We start from the raw sequence: 22,319 nt of genomic DNA, 5'->3' as shown, positions 1-22,319 counted from the left end.
TCTTACGGGGGACACCCTCTTCTAGCGTCTTACGAGGGGCACCCTCTTCTAGCTTCTTACGAGGGACACCCTCTCCTAGCCTCTTACGAGGGACACCCTCTTCTAGCTTCTTACGAGGGACACCCTCTTCTAGCGTCTTACGAGGTACACCCTCTTCTAGCTTCTTACGAGGGACACCCTCTTCTAGCTTCTTACGAGTGACTACCCCGTCTAGCCGCTTAAGAGGGACACCCTCCTAGCCTCTTACGAGTAACTACCTCGTCTAGCCCCTTACGAGGGATAGCCTCTTCTAGCTTCTTACGAGTATGTACCTCGTCTAGCCGTTTACGAGGGACACCCTCATGTAGCCTCTTACGACACCAGCCTCCTACCTTTTTACGAGGGACACTCTCTCCAAGCCTCTTACGAGGGCACCCTCTCCTAGCCGCTTACGAGGGACACCCTCTTCTAGCTTCTTACGAGGGACACCCTCTCCTAGCCTCTTACGAGGGACACCTTCTCCTAGCCTCTTACGAGGGACACCCTCTTCTAGCCTCTTACGAGGGACACCCTCTCCAAGCCTCTTACGAGGGGCACCCTCTCCTAGCCCCCTACGAGGGACACCTTCTTCTAGCCTCTTACGACACCATCTCCTAGCCTCTTACGAGGGAAACCCTCTCCTAGCCTCTTACGGGGGACACCCTCTTCTAACTTCTTACGAGGGACACCCTCTCCTAGCCTCTTACGAGGGACACCCTCTTCTAGCTTCTTACGAGGGACACCCTCTCCTAGCCTCTTATGAGGGACTGCCTCTTCTAGCTTCTTACGAGGGACACCCTCTTCTAGCTTCTTACGAGGGACACCTTCTCCTAGCCTCTTACGAGTAACTACCTCGTCTAGCCCCTTACGAGGGATAGCCTCTTCTAGCTGCTTACGAGTAAGTACCTCGTTTAGCCGTGTACGAGGGACACCCTCTTCTAGCTTCTTACGAGTAACTACCTTGTCTAGCCCCTTACGAGGGACACCCTCTTCTAGCTTCTTACGAGGGACACCCTCTGCTAGCTTCTTACGAGTAACTACCTCGTCTAGCCCCTTACGAGGGACACCCTCTTCTAGCTTCTTACGAGGGACACCCTCTTTTAGCCTCTTACGAGGGACACCCTCTTCTAGCTTCTTACGAGTAACTACCTCGTCTAGCCCCTTACGAGGGACACCCTCTTCTAGCTTCTTACGAGGGACACCCTCTCTTAGCCTCTTACGAGGGACACCCTCTTCCAGCTTCTTACGAGTAACTACCTCGTCTAGCCTCTTACGAGTGACACCCTCTTCTAGATTCTTACGAGTAACTATCTCGTCTAGCTTCTTACGAGAGACACCCTCTTCTAGCTTCTTACGAGTAACTACCTCGTCTAGCTTCTTACGAGAGACACCCTCTTCTTGCTTCTTACGAGTAACTACCTCGTCTAGATTCTTACGAGGGACACCCTCTTCTAGCTTCTAACGAGTAACTGCCTCGTCTAGCCCCTTACGAGGGACACCCTCGTATAGCTTCTTACGAGAGACACCCTCTCTTAGCTTCTTACGAGGGACACCCTCTTCTAGCTTCGTATGAGTAACTACCTCGTCTAGCCGCTTACGAGGGACACCCTCTTCTAGCTTCTTACGAGTAACTACATCGTCTAACCTCTTACGAGTGACACCCTCTTCTAGCTTCTTACGAGTAACTACATCGTCTAACCTCTTACGAGGGACACCCTCTTCTAGCTTCTTACGAGTAACTACCTCGTCTAGCCTCTTACGAGTGACACCCTCTTCTAGCTTCTTACGAGTAACTACCTCGTCTAGCCTCTTACGAGTGACACCCTCTTCTAGCTTCTTACGAGTAACTACATCGTCTAACCTCTTACGAGGGACACCCTCTTCTAGCTTCTTACGAGTAACTACCTCGTCTAGCCTCTTACGAGTGACACCCTCTTCTAGCTTCTTACGAGTAACTACATCGTCTAACCTCTTACGAGGGACACCCTCTTCTAGCTTCTTACGAGTAACTACATCGTCTAACCTCTTACGAGGGACACCCTCTTCTAGCTTCTTACGAGTAACTACCTCGTCTAGCCCCTTACGAGGGACACCCTCTTCTAGCTTCTTACGAGTAAGTACCTCGTCTAGCCTCTTACGAGGGACACCCTCTCCACGCTTCTTACGCGTGACTACCTCTTCTAACCCCTTACGATGTAATCCTCTCCTAGCCTTTTACGAGGGACGCCGGTAGTGGTTTTTACTTCAAACGGAATTTATCATAATTCTTCACAATTGAGCTACACTTAATTAGTATGAACTTAGTCTCAAGTTTACTTCATGAACTGCTACTTTTAGAGTCGTATGGCCTGTAATAATATCCTTTAGAAATGCATTTGTTTTCTTCAGATTAAGAGGTCGGCATTAACAAGTATCTTCTAATAAAAAAAACTATAGCATTTTAAGAATGGCAAAAAATTCGGAAACTTATAATAACACTTAACTTTTTCTGACTAGAGCATATGTCCCCCTGACTGTGCGACTGTGCGCATGCGCTCTCCGTTATGCAGAACCTGCACCAGCATGCACCATTGCTAGTGAGCCTCACATGTCATCGCCGAGACCACACTCCGTAAATGGAAAGGCAACTGAAGCCAACCCCTAAATTAGCCGGGTCCCATAATTGTGCAAATAACCGTGTTTTAAACACCAATAAATCAGGTGGAAGTGGTGTTCGATTGTTGGAGCAGCGATAACATTCGCACTACGCTGGTTGCACCTGTCCTGAATTCGCTCAAGTGCAGAACAAATGAATTTGCGCATCAAGCCTAATGTTCTTGACGGGCGCAGTGATTTTGCTGCGGGCTATTGGCTTGCTGGTATGATTTTACAAAGAAAATGTGATTTGTCAAGCTTTTTTCATTGAAAAGATTGTCATATGACGTTGGTGATTTTTTTTCTTCTTCTCTTTTCAATCCAGGGCTCAAAAGACGCATGCTCCTTTTCAGCATTTTTAAGCAAGTGCATAGCCAATACCTAACGCCGATGATAAAGCTGAGATTTTTCTAATTGACCTTTGACCATGTTTGTGCAATATCTGTTCAGTAGGACAAAACCTGCGACCATCCCGCTCTGTAATTATGACACCCATTTTCTTTGCATCAAGCTTTTAAATGACGTTTTACCTTCTGGAAAGATGTGATTTTACCAGCTTGATAGTATTAATAGCGACGCAAGGTGTTAGCTTTTCAATGTATATTCTGTCGCCATGTATTTTCCCGCAGATAATGCGATTAGCTTGGAAACAAAATCGTTTCGATAGCTGCACTTGTTCAATGGAAAACAAGTGTCACATCTTGCGTATGAATACATGACGTAACATACGGTGTCAGCAGCCGGAACCCCCTACAATGGGAAATAGTACTCATGTGTCTCAGAAGATTCGAACGAAACGTGAACAGCGAGGTTGTTAGTTGTCATATTGATGATCTTTTTTGTGCAAATGCAAACACAAGATGTAAAAACAGGACCCGTCAAGATAATACCGGACAATGTAATAATTGAAAACCATTGGGGGCTGTTTTATCTAAAATTATACTAAATAAGAACTTGATGTTCAAGCATACAGTGTTGAAAATGTCTCCGCTCCTAGGATTCTTGATGGAAATGACCCCCCCCCCCCCCCAACCCACACACGTCTCCCCACCCCCTTCCCCGACAACTATCGAGATTTCACAAATAAATTCAGGATAGAGAGCTGATCCACACGAGTAGCAAACTGTTCAATTCTCAGTTCATTGACGCTCATCGAACCAAGTTGGCCATTGACGGTCGACTCCTAGAAGCTGTAGCCATGAAATTCCGTCGACAACTTTTTCGTATCCCAGAGTAACACAATATTTAGGATACTATATCATTGATCATTCATTTCTAAAATATTTGCTCTAAATCACTGGCTGTCCACAATACACCTGTCGCTGCAACTCCATGACAACGAAAGAGGCTAGCCATGGAGCGCCCAAATCCCGAGCAAGAATGCCAGTTTTTGTTTAACCCAACATTGCTTTTTTAATGAAAACATCGCGTCTTACAAATTGAAGAAAAACTGAAAATTTCATTCAAACGTTTATATATATGAATGCCGCACTTGCCTCTGGTGATACATGTATATGTTACACTACAAAATAGTTCTCGAATATCAAAAGTCAATTCTAGTAAAATACCAATTTGCGCTCAATAAGTGACTGATCATTGGACATTAATAACTACAGTTGTTTCGAAAAGCTACCGTGAATATCGAAAACATCTGCACAATAGAATTGCTAGATAAACCAGTAGCAACGACAGGAGCAGCAGCAAAAACATCTACATAGTAGTACTGCTAGATAAAAGACTAGCAACATAAGAAGCAATAGCTAAAACAGCTGCATAGTATTACCGATAGATAAAATAGTAGCAACATCAGAAGCAATATCTATAACAGTTGCATATTATTACCGATAGATAAAATAGTAGCAACATCAGAAGCAATAGCTACAACAGCTGCATAGTATTACCGATAGATAAAATAGTAGCAACATCAGAAGCAATAGCTACAACAGCTGCATAGTATTACCGATAGATAAAATAGTAGCAACATCAGAAGCAATAGCTACAACAGCTGCATAGTATTACCGATAGATAAAATAGTAGCAACATCAGAAGCAATAGCTACAACAGCTGCATAGTATTACCGATAGATAAAATAGTAGCAACATCAGAAGCAATAGCTACAGCAGCTGCATAGTATTACCGATAGATAAAATAGTAGCAACATCAGAAGCAATAGCTACAACAGCTGCATAGTATTACTGATAGATAAAATAGTAGCAACATCAGAAGCAATAGCTACAACAGCTGCATAGTATTACCGATAGATAAAATAGTAGCAACATCAGAAGCAATAGCTACAACAGCTGCATAGTATTACCGATAGATTAAATAGTAGCAACATCAGAAGCAACATCTATAACAGTTGCATATTATTACCGATAGATAAAATAGTAGCAACATCAGTAGCAGCAGCAACAGCAGTTGCATAGTAGTACCGCTAGATAAAATAGTAGCAACATCAGTAGCAGCAGCAACAGCAGTTGCATAGCAGTACCGCTAGATAAAATAGTAGCAACATCAGTAGCAGCAGCAACAACAACTGCATAGTAGTACCGCTAGATAAAATAGTAGCAACATCAGTAGCAGCAGCAACAGCAGTTGCATAGTAGTACCGCTAAATAAAATAGTAGCAACATCAGTAGCAGCAGCAACAACAGCTGCATAGCAGTACCGCTAGATACAAAGGTAGCAACATCAGTAGCAGCAGCAACAACAGCTGCATAGCAGTACCGCTAGATAAAATAGTAGCAGTAGCAGCAACAACAGCTGCATAGTAGTACCGCTAGATAAAATTAAATCAGTAGCAGCAGCTATAATAGCTGCACAGAAGCACCGCTAGACAAAATAGTATGAACATCAGTAGCAGCAGCAGCAACAGCTGCATAGTAGTATCGCTAGATAAAATAGTAGCAACATCAGTAGCAGCAGCAACATCAGCTGCATAGTAGTACCGCTTAATACAATAGCAGCAACATCAGTAGCAGCAGCAACAAGAGCTGCATAGCAGAACCGCTAGATAAAATAGTAGCAGTAGCAACAACAGCTGCATATCAGTACCGCTAGATAAAATAGTAGCAGTAGCAACAACAGCTGTATAGAAGTACCGCTAGATAGTAAAGTAGCAACATCAATAGCAGCAGCAACAACAGCTGCATAGTGGTACCGCTAGATAAAATAGAAGCAACATTAGAAGCAGCAGCAACAACAGCTGCATAGTAGTACCGCTTGATAAATTAGTAGCAACATCAGTAGCAGCAACAACAACAGCTGCATAGTAGTACCGCTATATAAACTAGTAGCAGTAGCAGCAGTAACTAGTAGAAGTAGTACTAGGAGTCGTGTGGAGGCCTTAGTGGGGGTGGTAGTGGTAGTACGGATGTAGCGTGAAATGATGACGTATATGTAAATGTCGGATATATTAGTAGACCAGTAGATCGTGCTGTTTTTGTAACACTGATATTGGTGTTGTTGGTGTTGTGTTGGATTTATGTTGGTAGCTATGGACGACGAGTCAGAAAATAATGAAAACCGTTAGAAAGTTTATGACCTTCATCACCATCATCATAACTCCACCATATCCTCGCGATTTTGTCAGATGGATACAGAACTGTTTTACGGCGAAATTATTACAAACAAAAGCGATTTCACCTGTACGCTAATTATTAACGACTCTTCAGAATAGAACTTTTTAATTACTGCCGTCAAAAGTCTTTCATCGTTCGCGTGTCAACTGTCCAATCAAAACACTTTTCTTGTACAGGTGTCGCTCGTGATTTTTATTATCTAATAAAGGTCTCATTAGCGATAGCTATCTGCGTAAAATCGTCCTTATCGCGGCGTTTTCAATCTTTAGATAATTTTTCACCTGACGGTTAGCGCGTGGCAAAAATGAAAATCATAATCTTTCATTTTTCCCCTTTTCATGTACGAAATTAACAATGAGTGCGATTCACCTGTGCTGATTTGAAATTAAATTGAGCAACATTAGTCGCGTGTCGTTTTCACTGAATATTATTTTGTACAGCACCTTGCAGAAGCTTGATGTCAGAAATATAGAAAGATCGATGCATAGCGAGGCCTGTAGCGTGGGTTTAATAAATTAAGTTTAGTTTGTTAGGACACCTGTTACCGCGACAGTAGCTCACGTGTCGCCTATGCGCGGTGGTGGGCGGGGACTTGCCAACACTATTCACCATCCCGGCTGGTGACGATTGGTGAACGTGAACGCAAAAACAGACGCTGAAAGTGGCTGGCGACTTGAGAGACGTCTTAATGGTGAAAACGAAGATTCTCCGTAAGGCGAAGATGTAGAATATTTGTTTAAACAGAATTTCGGATAATTTGGACACACCATCGGCTATAACGCCTCTCCGCAGGAAAGCCGTGTTTATATTGACAACTTTAAATCGGATCTTGTATATTTTGATTTACATTACATTTAAAGGTGTTAATCGTTTTTATACCATACAACACTTCAACAGTTGACATTGAATTGATTTAACACTTACAACTAGCTATTACGAGTATCTAAACCGAGTAATTGATTGAAAACCTGTGGAGTAACTTTACCACAGATTTCTTATTTCTACAGAGCCTTTAGGACAGTGGAAAGTGTTACAGTTCCGCCAACCCGCCGGACAAATAAAGCTGTTTCCTTAGGATGTTCCTATCATAATTATAGCAGAAGATATAGTTGGTTCTAAAGAACTCCTTTCTTATCATAATTATAGCATTATCATATGCCAGCGGAGTCTTTAATAGTTTTGAACATCACAGGCGTACACTAATATAGCAACGTTGCGCAAGATGGGCTTGTGAGTAATACTGTAGGTACTGCAGAATACTTGTAAAATTGCAATTATACAATATACCAGAGCTTGTGCAGAATGGAACTGTAAACAGGACTAACCAAACAAATTCGGAATAAAAAAAACATGGATGACAAAGCACTGAGCACAGAGAACAAATCTTTGGACGTGAACGCACGAGACACTCAGGACAAATCTCTGGACTTGAACGAAAACCACGTGCACGAACTGGTGGCGCCAGCATCCGGCGAAAAAGGTATTTAATGGATGAAACGATTCTTTTTTTAATTTAAGGAGACATAGAAAAATGCTTTAAAATTCAAAAAAGTTTTTTTTATAAAAACACGTTTGACTATATTTGAATGTTTGATTGTGAATTACATATAGAATAAGAAATTAAATAACAGTGATGGTTACAAGTGTGATTGTGAATTACATATATAATAAGAAATTAAATAACAGTGATGGTTACAAGTGTGATTGTGAATTACATATATAATACGAAATTAAATAACAGTGATGGTTACAAGTGTGATTGTGAATTACATATATAATAAGAAATTAAATAACAGTGATGGTTACAAGTGTGATTGTGAATTACAGATATAATACGAAATTAAATAACAGTGATGGTTACAAGTGTGATTGTGAATTACATATATAATAAGAAATTAAATAACAGTGATGGTTACAAGTGTGATTGTGAATTACAGATATAATACGAAATTAAATAACAGTGATGGTTACAAGTGTGATTGTGAATTACATATATAATAAGAAATTAAATAACAGTGATGGTTACAAGTGTGATTGTGAATTACAGATATAATACGAAATTAAATAACAGTGATGGTTACAAGTGTGATTGTGAATTACATATATAATAAGAAATTAAATAACAGTGATGGTTACAAGTGTTTCTTAAAATGTATTTAGTACCATTTACGACTATGTGTAAATTAAATAAACGAAAATAAGGTCGCACAATCTTTTCCAAAGTTTCCGGATTCAACACATCTGTTAAGTAATTTGAGTACACACATGCATTCCTCATAACATGGTATGAGTTCAGTATATATTGAGTATTAATTCATGAATGTATATAGTGAGTATGGACAAACAAACAGACAAACATGATAATTGATCATATGATGTATGGTGATTATAATTTATGCCTTGCTGAAAGCTCATAAATATTAAATGTTATATATTATAAACATACCAAGACACTAAAATAACAATGCATCCAAATCGTTATTGTTACCAGTGTTGGTGTTTATTGTTACCAGTGTTGGTGTTTATTGTTACCAGTGTTGGTGTTTATTGTTACCAGTGTTGGTGTTTATTGTTACCAGTGTTGAAATTTATTGTTACCAGTGTTGGTGTTTATTGTTACCAGTGTTGGTGTTATTGTTACCAGTGTTGATGTTTGTAGTTACCAGTGTTGATGGCTGTAGAAACCAGTGTTGGTGTTTGTAGTTACCAGAGTTGGTGTTTATTGTTACCAGTGTTGGTGTTTATTGTTCCCAGTGTTGGTGTTTGTAGTTACCAGTGTTGGTGTTTGTAGTTACCTGTGTTGGTGTTTGTAGCTTCCAGTGTTGGTGTTTGTAGTTACCAGTGTTGGTGTTTGTTGTTACCTGTGTTATGATGTTTGTAGTTTCCAATGTTGATGATTGAAGTTACCAGTGTTGGTGTTTGTAGTTACCAGTGTTGGTGTTTGTAGTTTCCATTGTTGGTGTTTGTAGTTACCAGTGTTGGTGTTTGTAGTTTCCAGTGTTGGTGTTTATTGTTCACAGTGTTGGTGTTCATTGTTCCCAGTGTTGGTGTTCATTGTTACCACTGTGTGTGTTTGTTTATTGCTACAAGTGTTGCTGTTTATTGTTCCCAGTGTTGGTGTTCATTTTCCCCAGTGTTGGTGTTCATTGTTACCAGTGTGTGTGTGTGTTTATTGTTACCAGTGTTGGTGTTAAATGTTACCAGTGTTTGTGTTTATTGTTCCCAGTGTTGGTGTTTATTGTTCCCAGTGTGTGTGTTTATTGTTACCAGTGTTGGTGTTTATTGTTTCAAGTGTTGGTGTTCATTGTTACCAGTATTGGTGTTTATTGTTACCAGTGTTGGTGTGCATTGTTACCAGTGTGTGTGTGTGTGTGTGTGTGTGTTTATTGTACCCAGTGTTGGTGTTCATTGTTACCAGTGTTGGTGTTTATTGTTACCAGTGTTGGTGTTCATTGTTACCAGTGTTGGTGTTTATTGTTACCAGTGTGTGTGCGTTTATTGCTACCAGTGTTGGTGTTTATTGATACCAGTGTGTGTGCGTTTATTGCTACCAGTGTTGGTGTTTATTGTTCCCAGTGTGTGTGCGTTTATTGCTACCAGTGTTGGTGTTTATTGTTCCCAGTGTTGGTGTTTATTGCTACCAGTGTGTGTGCGTTTATTGCTACCAGTGTTGGTGTTTATTGCTACCAGTGTTGGTGTTTATTGCTACCAGTGTGTGTGCGTTTATTGCTACCAGTGTTGGTGTTTATTGCTACCAGTGTGTGTGCGTTTATTGCTACCAGTGTTGGTGTTTATTGTTACCAGTGTTGGTGTTTATTGTTCCCAGTGTGTGTGCGTTTATTGCTACCAGTGTTGGTGTTTATTGTTCCCAGTGTGTGTGCGTTTATTGCTACCAGTGTTGGTGTTTATTGTTCCCAGTGTGTGTGCGTTTATTGCTACCAGTGTTGGTGTTTATTGATACCAGTGTGTGTGCGTTTATTGCTACCAGTGTTGGTGTTTATTGTTACCAGTGTTGGTGTTTATTGTTCCCAGTGTGTGTGCGTTTATTGTTACCAGTGTTGGTGTTTATTGTTCCCAGTGTGTGTGCGTTTATTGCTACCAGTGTTGGTGTTTATTGTTACCAGTGTTGGTGTTTATTGTTCCCAGTGTGTGTGCGTTTATTGTTACCAGTGTTGGTGTTTATTGTTACCAGTGTGTGTGTGTTTATTGCTACCAGTGTTGGTGTTTATTGTTACCAGTGTGTGTGCGTTTATTGCTACCAGTGTTGGTGTTTATTGATACCAGTGTTGGTGTTTATTGTTCCCAGTGTGTGTGTGTTTATTGCTACCTGTGTTGGTGTTTATTGTTACCAGTGTGTGTGCGTTTATTGCTACCAGTGTTGGTGTTTATTGATACCAGTGTGTGTGCGTTTATTGCTACCAGTGTTGGTGTTTATTGTTCCCAGTGTGTGTGCGTTTATTGCTACCAGTGTTGGTGTTTATTGTTCCCAGTGTTGGTGTTTATTGCTACCAGTGTGTGTGCGTTTATTGCTACCAGTGTTGGTGTTTATTGCTACCAGTGTTGGTGTTTATTGCTACCAGTGTGTGTGCGTTTATTGCTACCAGTGTTGGTGTTTATTGCTACCAGTGTGTGTGCGTTTATTGCTACCAGTGTTGGTGTTTATTGTTACCAGTGTTGGTGTTTATTGTTCCCAGTGTGTGTGCGTTTATTGCTACCAGTGTTGGTGTTTATTGTTCCCAGTGTGTGTGCGTTTATTGCTACCAGTGTTGGTGTTTATTGTTCCCAGTGTGTGTGCGTTTATTGCTACCAGTGTTGGTGTTTATTGATACCAGTGTGTGTGCGTTTATTGCTACCAGTGTTGGTGTTTATTGTTACCAGTGTTGGTGTTTATTGTTCCCAGTGTGTGTGCGTTTATTGCTACCAGTGTTGGTGTTTATTGTTCCCAGTGTTGGTGTTTATTGTTCCCAGTGTTGGTGTTTATTGTTACCAGTGTTGGTGTTTATTGTTACCAGTGTTGGTGTTTATTGTTACCAGTGTGTGTGCGTTTATTGCTACCAGTGTTGGTGTTTATTGTTCCCAGTGTTGGTGTTTATTGTTCCCAGTGTGTGTGCGTTTATTGCTACCAGTGTTGGTGTTTATTGTTTCCAGTGTGTGTGCGTTTATTGCTACCAGTGTTGGTGTTTATTGTTCCCAGTGTGTGTGCGTTTATTGCTACCAGTGTTGGTGTTTATTGTTCCCAGTGTGTGTGCGTTTATTGCTACCAGTGTTGGTGTTTATTGTTCCCAGTGTGTGTGCGTTTATTGCTACCAGTGTTGGTGTTTATTGTTCCCAGTGTTGGTGTTTATTGTTCCCAGTGTGTGTGCGTTTATTGCTACCAGTGTTGGTGTTTATTGTTACCAGTGTTGGTGTTTATTGTTCCCAGTGTGTGTGCGTTTATTGCTACCAGTGTTGGTGTTTATTGTTCCCAGTGTGTGTGCGTTTATTGTTACCAGTGTTGGTGTTTATTGTTCCCAGTGTGTGTGCGTTTATTGCTACCAGTGTGTGTGCGTTTATTGTTACCAGTGTGTGTGCGTTTATTGTTCCCAGTGTGTGTGCGTTTATTGCTACCAGTGTTGGTGTTTATTGTTCCCAGTGTGTGTGCGTTTATTGCTACCAGTGTGTGTGCGTTTATTGTTCCCAGTGTGTGTGCGTTTATTGCTACCAGTGTTGGTGTTTATTGTTACCAGTGTTGGTGTTTATTGTTCCCAGTGTGTGTGCGTTTATTGCTACCAGTGTTGGTGTTTATTGTTCCCAGTGTGTGTGCGTTTATTGTTCCCAGTGTTGGTGTTTATTGTTCCCAGTGTGTGTGCGTTTATTGCTACCAGTGTTGGTGTTTATTGTTCCCAGTGTGTGTGCGTTTATTGTTCCCAGTGTGTGTGCGTTTATTGCTACCAGTGTTGGTGTTTATTGTTCCCAGTGTGTGTGCGTTTATTGCTACCAGTGTTGGTGTTTATTGTTCCCAGTGTGTGTGCGTTTATTGCTACCAGTGTTGGTGTTTATTGTTCCCAGTGTGTGTGCGTTTATTGCTACCAGTGTTGGTGTTTATTGTTCCCAGTGTGTGTGCGTTTATTGTTCCCAGTGTTGGTGTTTATTGTTCCCAGTGTGTGTGCGTTTATTGTTCCCAGTGTTGGTGTTTATTGTTCCCAGTGTGTGTGCGTTTATTGCTACCAGTGTGTGTGCGTTTATTGCTACCAGTGTGTGTGCGTTTATTGTTACCAGTGTGTGTGCGTTTATTGCTACCAGTGTTGGTGTTTATTGTTCCCAGTGTGTGTGCGTTTATTGCTACCAGTGTTGGTGTTTATTGTTCCCAGTGTGTGTGCGTTTATTGCTACCAGTGTTGGTGTTTATTGTTACCAGTGTTGGTGTTTATTGTTCCCAGTGTGTGTGCGTTTATTGCTACCAGTGTTGGTGTTTATTGTTCCCAGTGTTGGTGTTTATTGTTCCCAGTGTGTGTGCGTTTATTGCTACCAGTGTCGGTGTTTATTGTTACCAGTGTTGGTGTTTATTGTTCCCAGTGTGTGTGCGTTTATTGCTACCAGTGTTGGTGTTTATTGTTACCAGTGTTGGTGTTCATTGTTACCAGTGTGTGTGCGTTTATTGCTACCAGTGTTGGTGTTTATTGTTACCAGTGTTGGTGTTTATTGTTCCCAGTGTGTGTGCGTTTATTGCTACCAGTGTTGGTGTTTATTGTTACCAGTGTTGGTGTTTATTGTTCCCAGTGTGTGTGCGTTTATTGCTACCAGTGTTGGTGTTTATTGTTACCAGTGTTGGTGTTTATTGTTCCCAGTGTGTGTGCGTTTATTGTTACCAGTGTTGGTGTTCATTGTTACCAGTGTTGGTGTTCATTGTTACCAGTGTGTGTGCGTTTATTGCTACCAGTGTTGGTGTTTATTGTTACCAGTGTGTGTGCGTTTATTGCTACCAGTGTTGGTGTTTATTGATACCAGTGTGTGTGCGTTTATTGCTACCAGTGTTGGTGTTTATTGTTACCAGTGTTGGTGTTTATTGTTCCCAGTGTGTGTGCGTTTATTGCTACCAGTGTTGGTGTTTATTGTTACCAGTGTTGGTGTTTATTGTTCCCAGTGTGTGTGCGTTTATTGCTACCAGTGTTGGTGTTTATTGTTCCCAGTGTGTGTGCGTTTATTGCTACCAGTGTTGGTGTTTATTGTTACCAGTGTTGGTGTTTATTGTTCCCAGTGTGTGTGCGTTTATTGTTACCAGTGTTGGTGTTTATTGTTACCAGTGTGTGTGTGTTTATTGCTACCAGTGTTGGTGTTTATTGTTACCAGTGTGTGTGCGTTTATTGCTACCAGTGTTGGTGTTTATTGTTACCAGTGTTGGTGTTTATTGTTCCTAGTGTGTGTGTGTTTATTGCTACCTGTGTTGGTGTTTATTGTTACCAGTGTGTGTGCGTTTATTGCTACCTGTGTTGGTGTTTATTGTTCCCAGTGTTGATGTTTATTGTTAGAGGACAAAACCCAATCCGCCCTGCAATGTAGTGAACTAATTTACAACCTAATTAAAGTAACATCTTTTCTGAAGAGAAAGTTAAGGTATAAAGTTGAACTTTATCTTGGATTCTTCATTATACTTGTGTTTGTAAAAATAACCTCCATTCACCGTTTTTGAGTTTGATAGATGCACCTGTCGTATCGTTATAAATATTTTGGATTAAGGTGTATTATAAAATTAAAGCTTTAATCTCTTTAGCGCCGTAATGTGATAACTTTTTCATAAACAGGTGTATTTGAAAGTAATAAATATTTATATCTTCTCAAGTATTGAATAGATTTCTTTTCCGAAGAGTTCAATTGGAAATGTAATGCCAGGCTTTCAAAAAGCTGATTTAATACGAAAACACCTGTATTCTGTTATACAGACAACTCTGTGTGATTGAAATTATATTTTTAACTTTAATTTAACTTATTCATGATTATGCAACGTTCCTGAATTTCTTTCTAAATTGATTTCATCTCTTAATACTGAAATATTCCGTACTTTTTAAGGACAATTTTCAACGGCATTTGATCACATCTTTCATTCAAAGGAGTGTTGATAATGTAAACATATATATATGTAGTTTTCAAACGCGTTTTTTATAATTTTCAGAACAAAAGTTTCGGCGGGTTCAGTTGGTGGTTCCAGAACCAAAACGTCTGACTTCACCAAGCGATAGTCATAAAATCGATGACGTATCTAAAACACGTGATATGGATTCATCTCTTCCGGCACCAGGATTCGTTCCGTACTGGCCGTATCAGAGGCTTCCCTGGCCACTCCCAGTCTATCCAAGCATTCCTGGCATCAGTGCGCATGCGCATATGCTACATTTTCCTCCATATCCGGGTACTAGTCTTCCAATTCCGTTCCTACCGGATTATTTTTCACAGCGAAACATTTCTTCAGAGTATTTCGAAAAACTTCATTCACATCTTCCTCGCGTGCCAAGCTCATCACTGTCACCCTACTCCGCAATGTTATTCGGACAGAGAAGTCCACTACCGCATAGTCAACCGTCACCTGAACAGAAACGTGATGAGGGTTGTTCAATGAAATCTGATATAAATACTGCAAGTGAATTCAGTAAAGAAACATCCCCTAGTCATATGTCTTTGTTACAAAATGCACCCAAGACGGTGTATTTCGATACTTTGTCTACAATTTGTACGGAAAAGAAGAAAGATAAAAGTGTAGACGCTATGAAATACCAATGCAGCACGTGTAATAGAACATACTCCACTGTTAGCGGACTTTCTAAACACAAACAGTTCCATTGTAACCAAGAAAAGAAAGAATTCTCATGCAAACACTGTGACAAGATATACGTGTCCCTCGGCGCACTCAAGATGCACATACGAACGCATACGCTGCCATGTAAGTGTAAATTATGCGGTAAGGCGTTCTCGCGCCCGTGGCTGCTCCAGGGACACGTGCGCACGCACACGGGGGAGAAGCCTTTCTCGTGCGTCCACTGCCTGCGCGCGTTTGCCGACCGCTCAAACTTGCGTGCGCATCTTCAAACCCATAGCGAGGTCAAGAAATACAGCTGTAGAAAGTGCAGTAAAACCTTCTCCCGGATGTCCCTACTTCTGAAACACGAGGATTCGTGCGCTCGAACAATGACGTAATTGCCATCAGAAAATGTACATATGTAAGTCTTCCACGAGGATATGTCGTACTCTTTCAGTGTTTTAATTTACGTAAATTAGTGCTAAGGTTGCTTTTGTTCTTCCCCATACTGAAGTTACGAAAAAAATTAATAGAACTTAAAAATTATTTTTGTTTAATTGTATTACTAGTCTAAACATGTCTTCTTAAAATGTTGCACAATCTATATGTTTCACATACTTTTTCTTTACAAGAAATTGTTGCCATGTGTTGATAGGTTTAATAGAACAGAGCAGAACAGATGATAGGTTTAATAGAATAGTGCAGAACAGATGATAGGTTGAATAGAATAGAGCAGAACAGATGATAGGTTTAATAGAACAGAGCAAAACAGATGATAGGTTTAATAGAACAGAGCAGAACAGATGATAGGTTTAATAGAACAGAGCAGAACAGATGATATGTTTAATAGAACAGAGCAGAACAGATGATGGGTTTAATAGAACAGAGCAGAACAGATGATAGGTTTAATAGAATAGAGCAGAACAGATGATAGGTTTAATAGAACAGAGCAGAACAGATGATAGGTTTAATAGAACAGAGCAGAACAGATGATAGGTTTAATAGAACAGAGCAGAACAGATGATGGGTTTAATAGAACAGAGCAGAACAGATGATAGGTTTAATAGAACAGAGCAGAAACAGATGATAGGTTTAATAGAACAGAGCAGAACATATGATAGGTTTAATAGAATAGAGCAGAACAGATGGTGGGTTTAATAGAACAGAGCAGAATAATAGAACAGAACAGATGATATGTTTGATAGAACAGAACAGAACAGATGGTGGGTTTAATAGAACAGAGCAGAACATTACATACATTTAATAGTAAAACAAATTAATCATACCCTTGCTCATTGAAAATATTCTAAGTTATGTACATGTTTTATTGTATCATAAGTAATGTGCTACCTTTGTTCCAAAAAACTCTTTCGAAAATGTGCTCAATCATCCATGAGTCAGTGGAACAGTGTACATGTAGTATTGTTTTCATTGGTACATGTAATTGTAGTCACTATATTCTGACTTTGTTTTGACTTATTTATTCCTCTGATAAGTTTTGAATTAAAAATAAATAAAACCTTTACTGCGTTCGTGTTCGAAATATATAAATATATCTTATTATCTATATCATCTGCTGTTGAAAGTTCATGACGCTTAATACAGAATTGGTAAAATTATCTTCATTTACTTCATGATGCAATGATGTTGATTTACATCTCCTTGACGTCAGTAGTATTCGTTGAAGACGTTGAACACTATTTTGTAGTATGTGCAAACCGATTGTTGGATAAAAATCGAAAAAGAGTGAAATGTCGGACTAAGGAGTGCAATGTTGGACTAAGAGATTAATTGTTAAAGTTAGTCTATTACGGATTATTACATTTGGAGAGCGCTGCAAGCGAGTCAATCAAGCGAACTAACTCGGTAAGCGTTTTAACCAGAGTTAATCTACTTGAAACACACGTGTTGGTGTCATAGTGAACAATGTGTGGCAAGTTTTATGTTTGTATTTTAGCGTTTTTAACTTTTCAGAAAAGGATCAAAGTAATTTGTTTGCACGACGCCGACAAAAACACTAATATACCGATACATGTATCACAATTCTGTTTTCGATAGTCCGACGAGGTAATATCGTAAATGGTATGTGTCAGAGCGCACGTTATAATACCACAAATACACATATGAAATATTTCTGTCGCAGATTCAGTCCCCAAAGTTGTACCACACCATCCACTTTAGATTGAGAACCATTAATACTCACATACAGACTATAAATAACACAAAATCAATTCATGTATAAATGACAGTTTAATTTCCAATCACTCTTCTTCTGTGAAAATCACCTGCTCTTTCCTCACGGCCGGGGTTTTCTAGATCTCTCTCTTACAACTACCCACTTAAGGCAAGTGACATTTTTGATACCCTGAAATCAGGTGGCGCTGACAGGTGAAAACTAGTTAGCCTGGGTCTACGACCTTTGACCCCGACCCCGCGGCAGGTGAGGACATAATTAGATGCAAAAAGCGGTCAGATATAAACAGTATATATTGTAATTACATTAAATGATATTGATAAATGTACATGTTTATTTACGCTCAACATATATACATGTAAATAGAGGAAGGCATGCTAGATAATGATAAAGGTTACTAATAATCTATAAACCAGGCTTTTGGGTCAGATGTTATGGCATATTGTTTTTTAAATATGAAAATACAAAAAAATATATACTTATTAAGCATATAATCATTTCTAGCAAAGCTATTTATAACGAAAAGTCTTTCTCACACGTAATCCTTTGAAAACATAAAATGTTGAAATTATTTCTATGTAAACTGGTAAATACTCCATTCCATTATTTTCGAACAAAGTACAATTAAAAACATAGTGGAATTCATCGCCAAATATAATATTTTGGTAAACTACACTTCAATACTAAGTCAGGATAAACATGTATGGAATCCAATTTGGCAAATATAAAACTCTTCATACTTATGATCAGTTTTGCTAATCCTATACTCGTAACACTGGAGGTTCATTAACGAAACTATTCCAAGTCCGACTGTATTGAACTTTTAATGATATCTCAACAAGAGTTAATTTACAAACATTTTTTCCTAGTTTTGCCGTATTGAGCGTAGTCCACATTCATCAAACATTTTTTCCTAGTTTTGCCGTATTGAGCGTAGTCCACATTCATCAAACATTTTTTCCTAGTTTTGCCGTATTGAGCGTAGTCCACATTCATCAAACATTTTTTCCTAGTTTTGCCGTATTGAGCGTAGTCCACATTCATCAAACATTTGCTGAACATTGTCCAGCCATGAATTTTGCTAATTTGTTCGGGTGGTCACATTACAAAGTACTTTGTATTATATCGAAGATAATCAGTAATTTTAGTGAGTTAATATACACCCAAAGCCTATAATCCATCCGTTTCTTAATAATAATTCTAAGTGGGGATTTACCTAACTCACCATAGAGCATAACATGGGATTTGGGATTTTTTTTTATTTACTTTTAAAATATATTTTATACATTCAGTACGAATTTTTTTTCTATTGAGCTTAGGTCACCAAAACCTCACACTTCACTTCACACTTCACTTCACACTTCATTTCCTACAGTATTATCAACAGATTCAGTTGACAATCAAATAGTAAATCTCTAAAGTTTCTTATTTTAATATAAAAACTAACCCCTCTTGCTCGATCAATAATATGCTTTTTTGGCATTTACATTTTTTTATTCTTTGAAAAAGCCTACCATCTAGATATTTAAATGGTTCTACCACTTCAAATCTTGGACTAAGCGCAACAATATTTCGATTCCGTTTTGGTCTAGCACCAAATACTAATATATTCGTTTTATCTACATTAGCAATTAAAGTTTACAAGGAAAGTATAAAATCGTTTTCATTTTTGCAAAGATAACTGACTGTATCATCAGCATTTAAACGGAGAATACGTTTAAGATAGGTATAATAAGGGTTGGCATCATCAGTATCCACATTACTTAACATGTAATGCGTTAAGTCGTTCAAAAAAAGAGCAACCAAAAATTGGCGATAAATTTTCACCTTGACGCATGCCGCGCACACAATTGGAAATAACAGAAGTATTGTTGTTTATCATTATACAAGAGTTATAAATACTTTGATACATGCTTTGAAATAGCTGACCGCTTGATCGACTCTTTTGAAAAAAAATGTTGATAATCGCCTCAAAGTGATAATTTGTGCATAAAAACAGTTAATATATCATTGTTTTAGAAGAAAAGGCATACATGTATATACATGCTTTGAAATAGGAAACCATTTTAGGCCGCTAGGCCGCCAGGCCCCTAACTTCACGCCGCTAGGCCGTTGAACTGTTTGATCGACTTTTTATAAAAATAAGTTTATAATCTCTTCAGATTGATAATTTTTGCATTAAAAGAGTTAATTTATCATTGTTTTAGGAGAAAACGTATAGAAAAATGCTCTTAAAAGAAAACAAGTTAAGGCCGCTATGTTAATAAAAAAAACTTTATAATTGTTTTCCAAAATCAACGCATTAACAATTGGTTTGAAATAGAGAAAAAAATAGGCCGCTAGGCCGCTAACTTCACGCCGTCAGGCCGCTAGGCCGCCAACTTCACGCCGCTAGGCTGCTAACATCACGCTGCTAGACCGCTAACTTCACATACATACGCCCGATACACTATTACGCTCTACTTAATTGAGTTCCTGTATAGTGTAAATGGAGTAAAGAACATGTGGCCGACTATCAGAATTGCGTCGAAACAAAGTGAACGGTAAAAGAGCGAATGCGAGGGCACGTAATTATCCACCTTTGAAATATACACTCTTTCCCAGCGACTAAAGAAGGGTTTAATTACTATTAAGAACATGTATTTGAAAAAAAATGTGAAAGGAAGCTAACTTAACGATCACATCAGCTAGTGTCACAGTCACATCACATCAGCTAGTGTCACAGTCACATCACATCAGCTAGTGTCACAGTCACATCACATCAGCTAGTGTCACAGACGATCACATCAGCTAGTGTCACAGACGATCACATCAGCTAGTGTCACAGACGATCACATCAGCTAGTGTCACAGACGATCACATCAGCTAGTGTCACAGACGATCACATCAGCTAGTGTCACAGACGATCACATCAGCTAGTGTCACAGACGATCACATCAGCTAGTGTCACAGACGATCACATCAGCTAGTGTCACAGACGATCACATCAGCTAGTGTCACAGACGCATTTGTTCATCGTTGTTGCAGAAAGAAAGTTTACATCACGGTAACAACAGCTAGTGTCACAGTCACATTTGTTCATCGAAGCTAACATCAGGGTAACAACAGCTAGTGTCACAGTCACATTTGTTCATCGCAGCTAACATCAGGGTAACAACAGCTAGTGTCACAGTCACATTTGTTCATCGAAGCTAACATCAGGGTAACAACAGCTAGTGTCACAGTCACATTTGTTCATCGCAGCTAACATCAGGGTAACAACAGCTAGTGTCACAGTCACATTTGTTCATCGCAGCTAACATCAGGGTAACAACAGCTAGTGTCACAGTCACATTTGTTCATCGCAGCTAACATCAGGGTAACAACAGCTAGTGTCACAGTCACATTTGTTCATCGAAGCTAACATCACGGTAACAACAGCTAGTGTCACAGTCACATTTGTTCATCGCAGCTAACATCAGGGTAACAACAGCTAGTGTCACAGTCACATTTGTTCATCGCAGCTAACATCAGGGTAACAACAGCTAGTGTCACAGTCACATTTGTTCATCGAAGCTAACATCAGGGTAACAACAGCTAGTGTCACAGTCACATTTGTTCATCGCAGCTAACATCACGGTAACAACAGCTAGTGTCACAGTCACATTTGTTCATCGCAGCTAACATCAGGGTAACAACAGCTAGTGTCACAGTCATATTTGTTCATCGCAGCTAACATCAGGGTAACAACAGCTAGTGTCACAGTCACATTTGTTCATCGCAGCTAACATCAGGGTAACAACAGCTAGTGTCACAGTCATATTTGTTCATCGCAGCTAACATCAGGGTAACAACAGCTAGTGTCACAGTCACATTTGTTCATCGCAGCTAACATCAGGGTAACAACAGCTAGTGTCACAGTCACATTTGTTCATCGCAGCTAACATCAGGGTAACAACAGCTAGTGTCACAGTCACATTTGTTCATCGAAGCTAACATCAGAGTAACAACAGCTAGTGTCACAGTCACATTTGTTCATCGAAGCTAACATCAGAGTAACAACAGCTAGTGTCACAGTCACATTTGTTCATCGCAGCTAACATCAGGGTAACAACAGCTAGTGTCACAGTCACATTTGTTCATCGCAGCTAACATCACGGTAACAACAGCTAGTGTCACAGTCACATTTGTTCATCGCAGCTAACATCAGGGTAACAACAGCTAGTGTCACAGTCACATTTGTTCATCGCAGCTAACATCAGGGTAACAACAGCTAGTGTCACAGTCACATTTGTTCATCGAAGCTAACATCAGGGTAACAACAGCTAGTGTCACAGTCATATTTGTTCATCGCAGCTAACATCAGGGTAACAACAGCTAGTGTCACAGTCATATTTGTTCATCGAAGCTAACATCAGGGTAACAACAGCTAGTGTCACAGTCATATTTGTTCATCGAAGCTAACATCAGGGTAACAACGGCTAGTGTCACAGTCACATTTGTTCATCGAAGCTAACATCAGAGTTACAACGGCTAGTGTCACAGTCACATTTGTTCATCGAAGCTAACATCAGGGTAACAACGGCTAGTGTCACAGTCACATTTGTTCATCGAAGCTAACATCAGGGTAACAACAGCTAGTGTCACAGTCACATTTGTTCATCGAAGCTTACATCAGAGTAACAACAGCTAGTGTCACAGTCACATTTGTTCATCGAAGCTAACATCAGGGTAACAACGACTAGTGTCACAGTCACATTTGTTCATCGAAGCTAACATCAGAGTTACAACAGCTAGTGTCACAGTCACATTTGTTCATCGAAGCTAACATCAGGGTAACAACGGCTAGTGTCACAGTCACATTTGTTCATCTTAGCTAACATCAGAGTTACAACCGCTAGGGTCACAGTCACATTTGTTCATCGAAGCTAACATCAGGGTAACAACGGCTAGTGTCACAGTCACAATTGTTCATCGAAGCTAACATCACGGTTACAACAGCTAGTGTCACAGTCACATTTGTTCATCGAAGCTAACATCAGGGTAACAACGTCTAGTGTCAAAGTCACATTTATCCATCATTGGTGCAGAAAGGAAGCTAACATCACGGTTACAACATCTAGTGTCACAGTCACATTTATCCA

General features: G+C 39.7%; 1 protein-coding gene across 1 annotated transcript; it reads left to right on the top strand.

The window, feature by feature from the left end:
- The first annotated feature begins 6,824 nt into the window (after positions 1–6,824).
- On the top strand, positions 6,825–16,507 carry LOC128243129 (zinc finger protein SNAI2-like). Its single transcript, XM_052960688.1, has 2 exons — positions 6,825–7,713; positions 14,382–16,507. Exons 1-2 carry the CDS (start codon positions 7,584–7,586, stop codon positions 15,398–15,400), a joined length of 1,149 nt encoding a protein of 382 aa, XP_052816648.1. The 5' UTR covers positions 6,825–7,583; the 3' UTR covers positions 15,401–16,507.
- The last annotated feature ends 5,812 nt before the right edge of the window (positions 16,508–22,319 follow it).

This window comes from Mya arenaria, chromosome 8, assembly GCF_026914265.1.
Source record: "Mya arenaria isolate MELC-2E11 chromosome 8, ASM2691426v1".
NCBI classification, from domain to species: Eukaryota; Metazoa; Mollusca; class Bivalvia; order Myida; family Myidae; genus Mya; species Mya arenaria.
The sequence above is the reverse complement of the archived record's forward strand: the minus strand, read 5'-3'. Positions and strand labels throughout refer to the sequence as shown.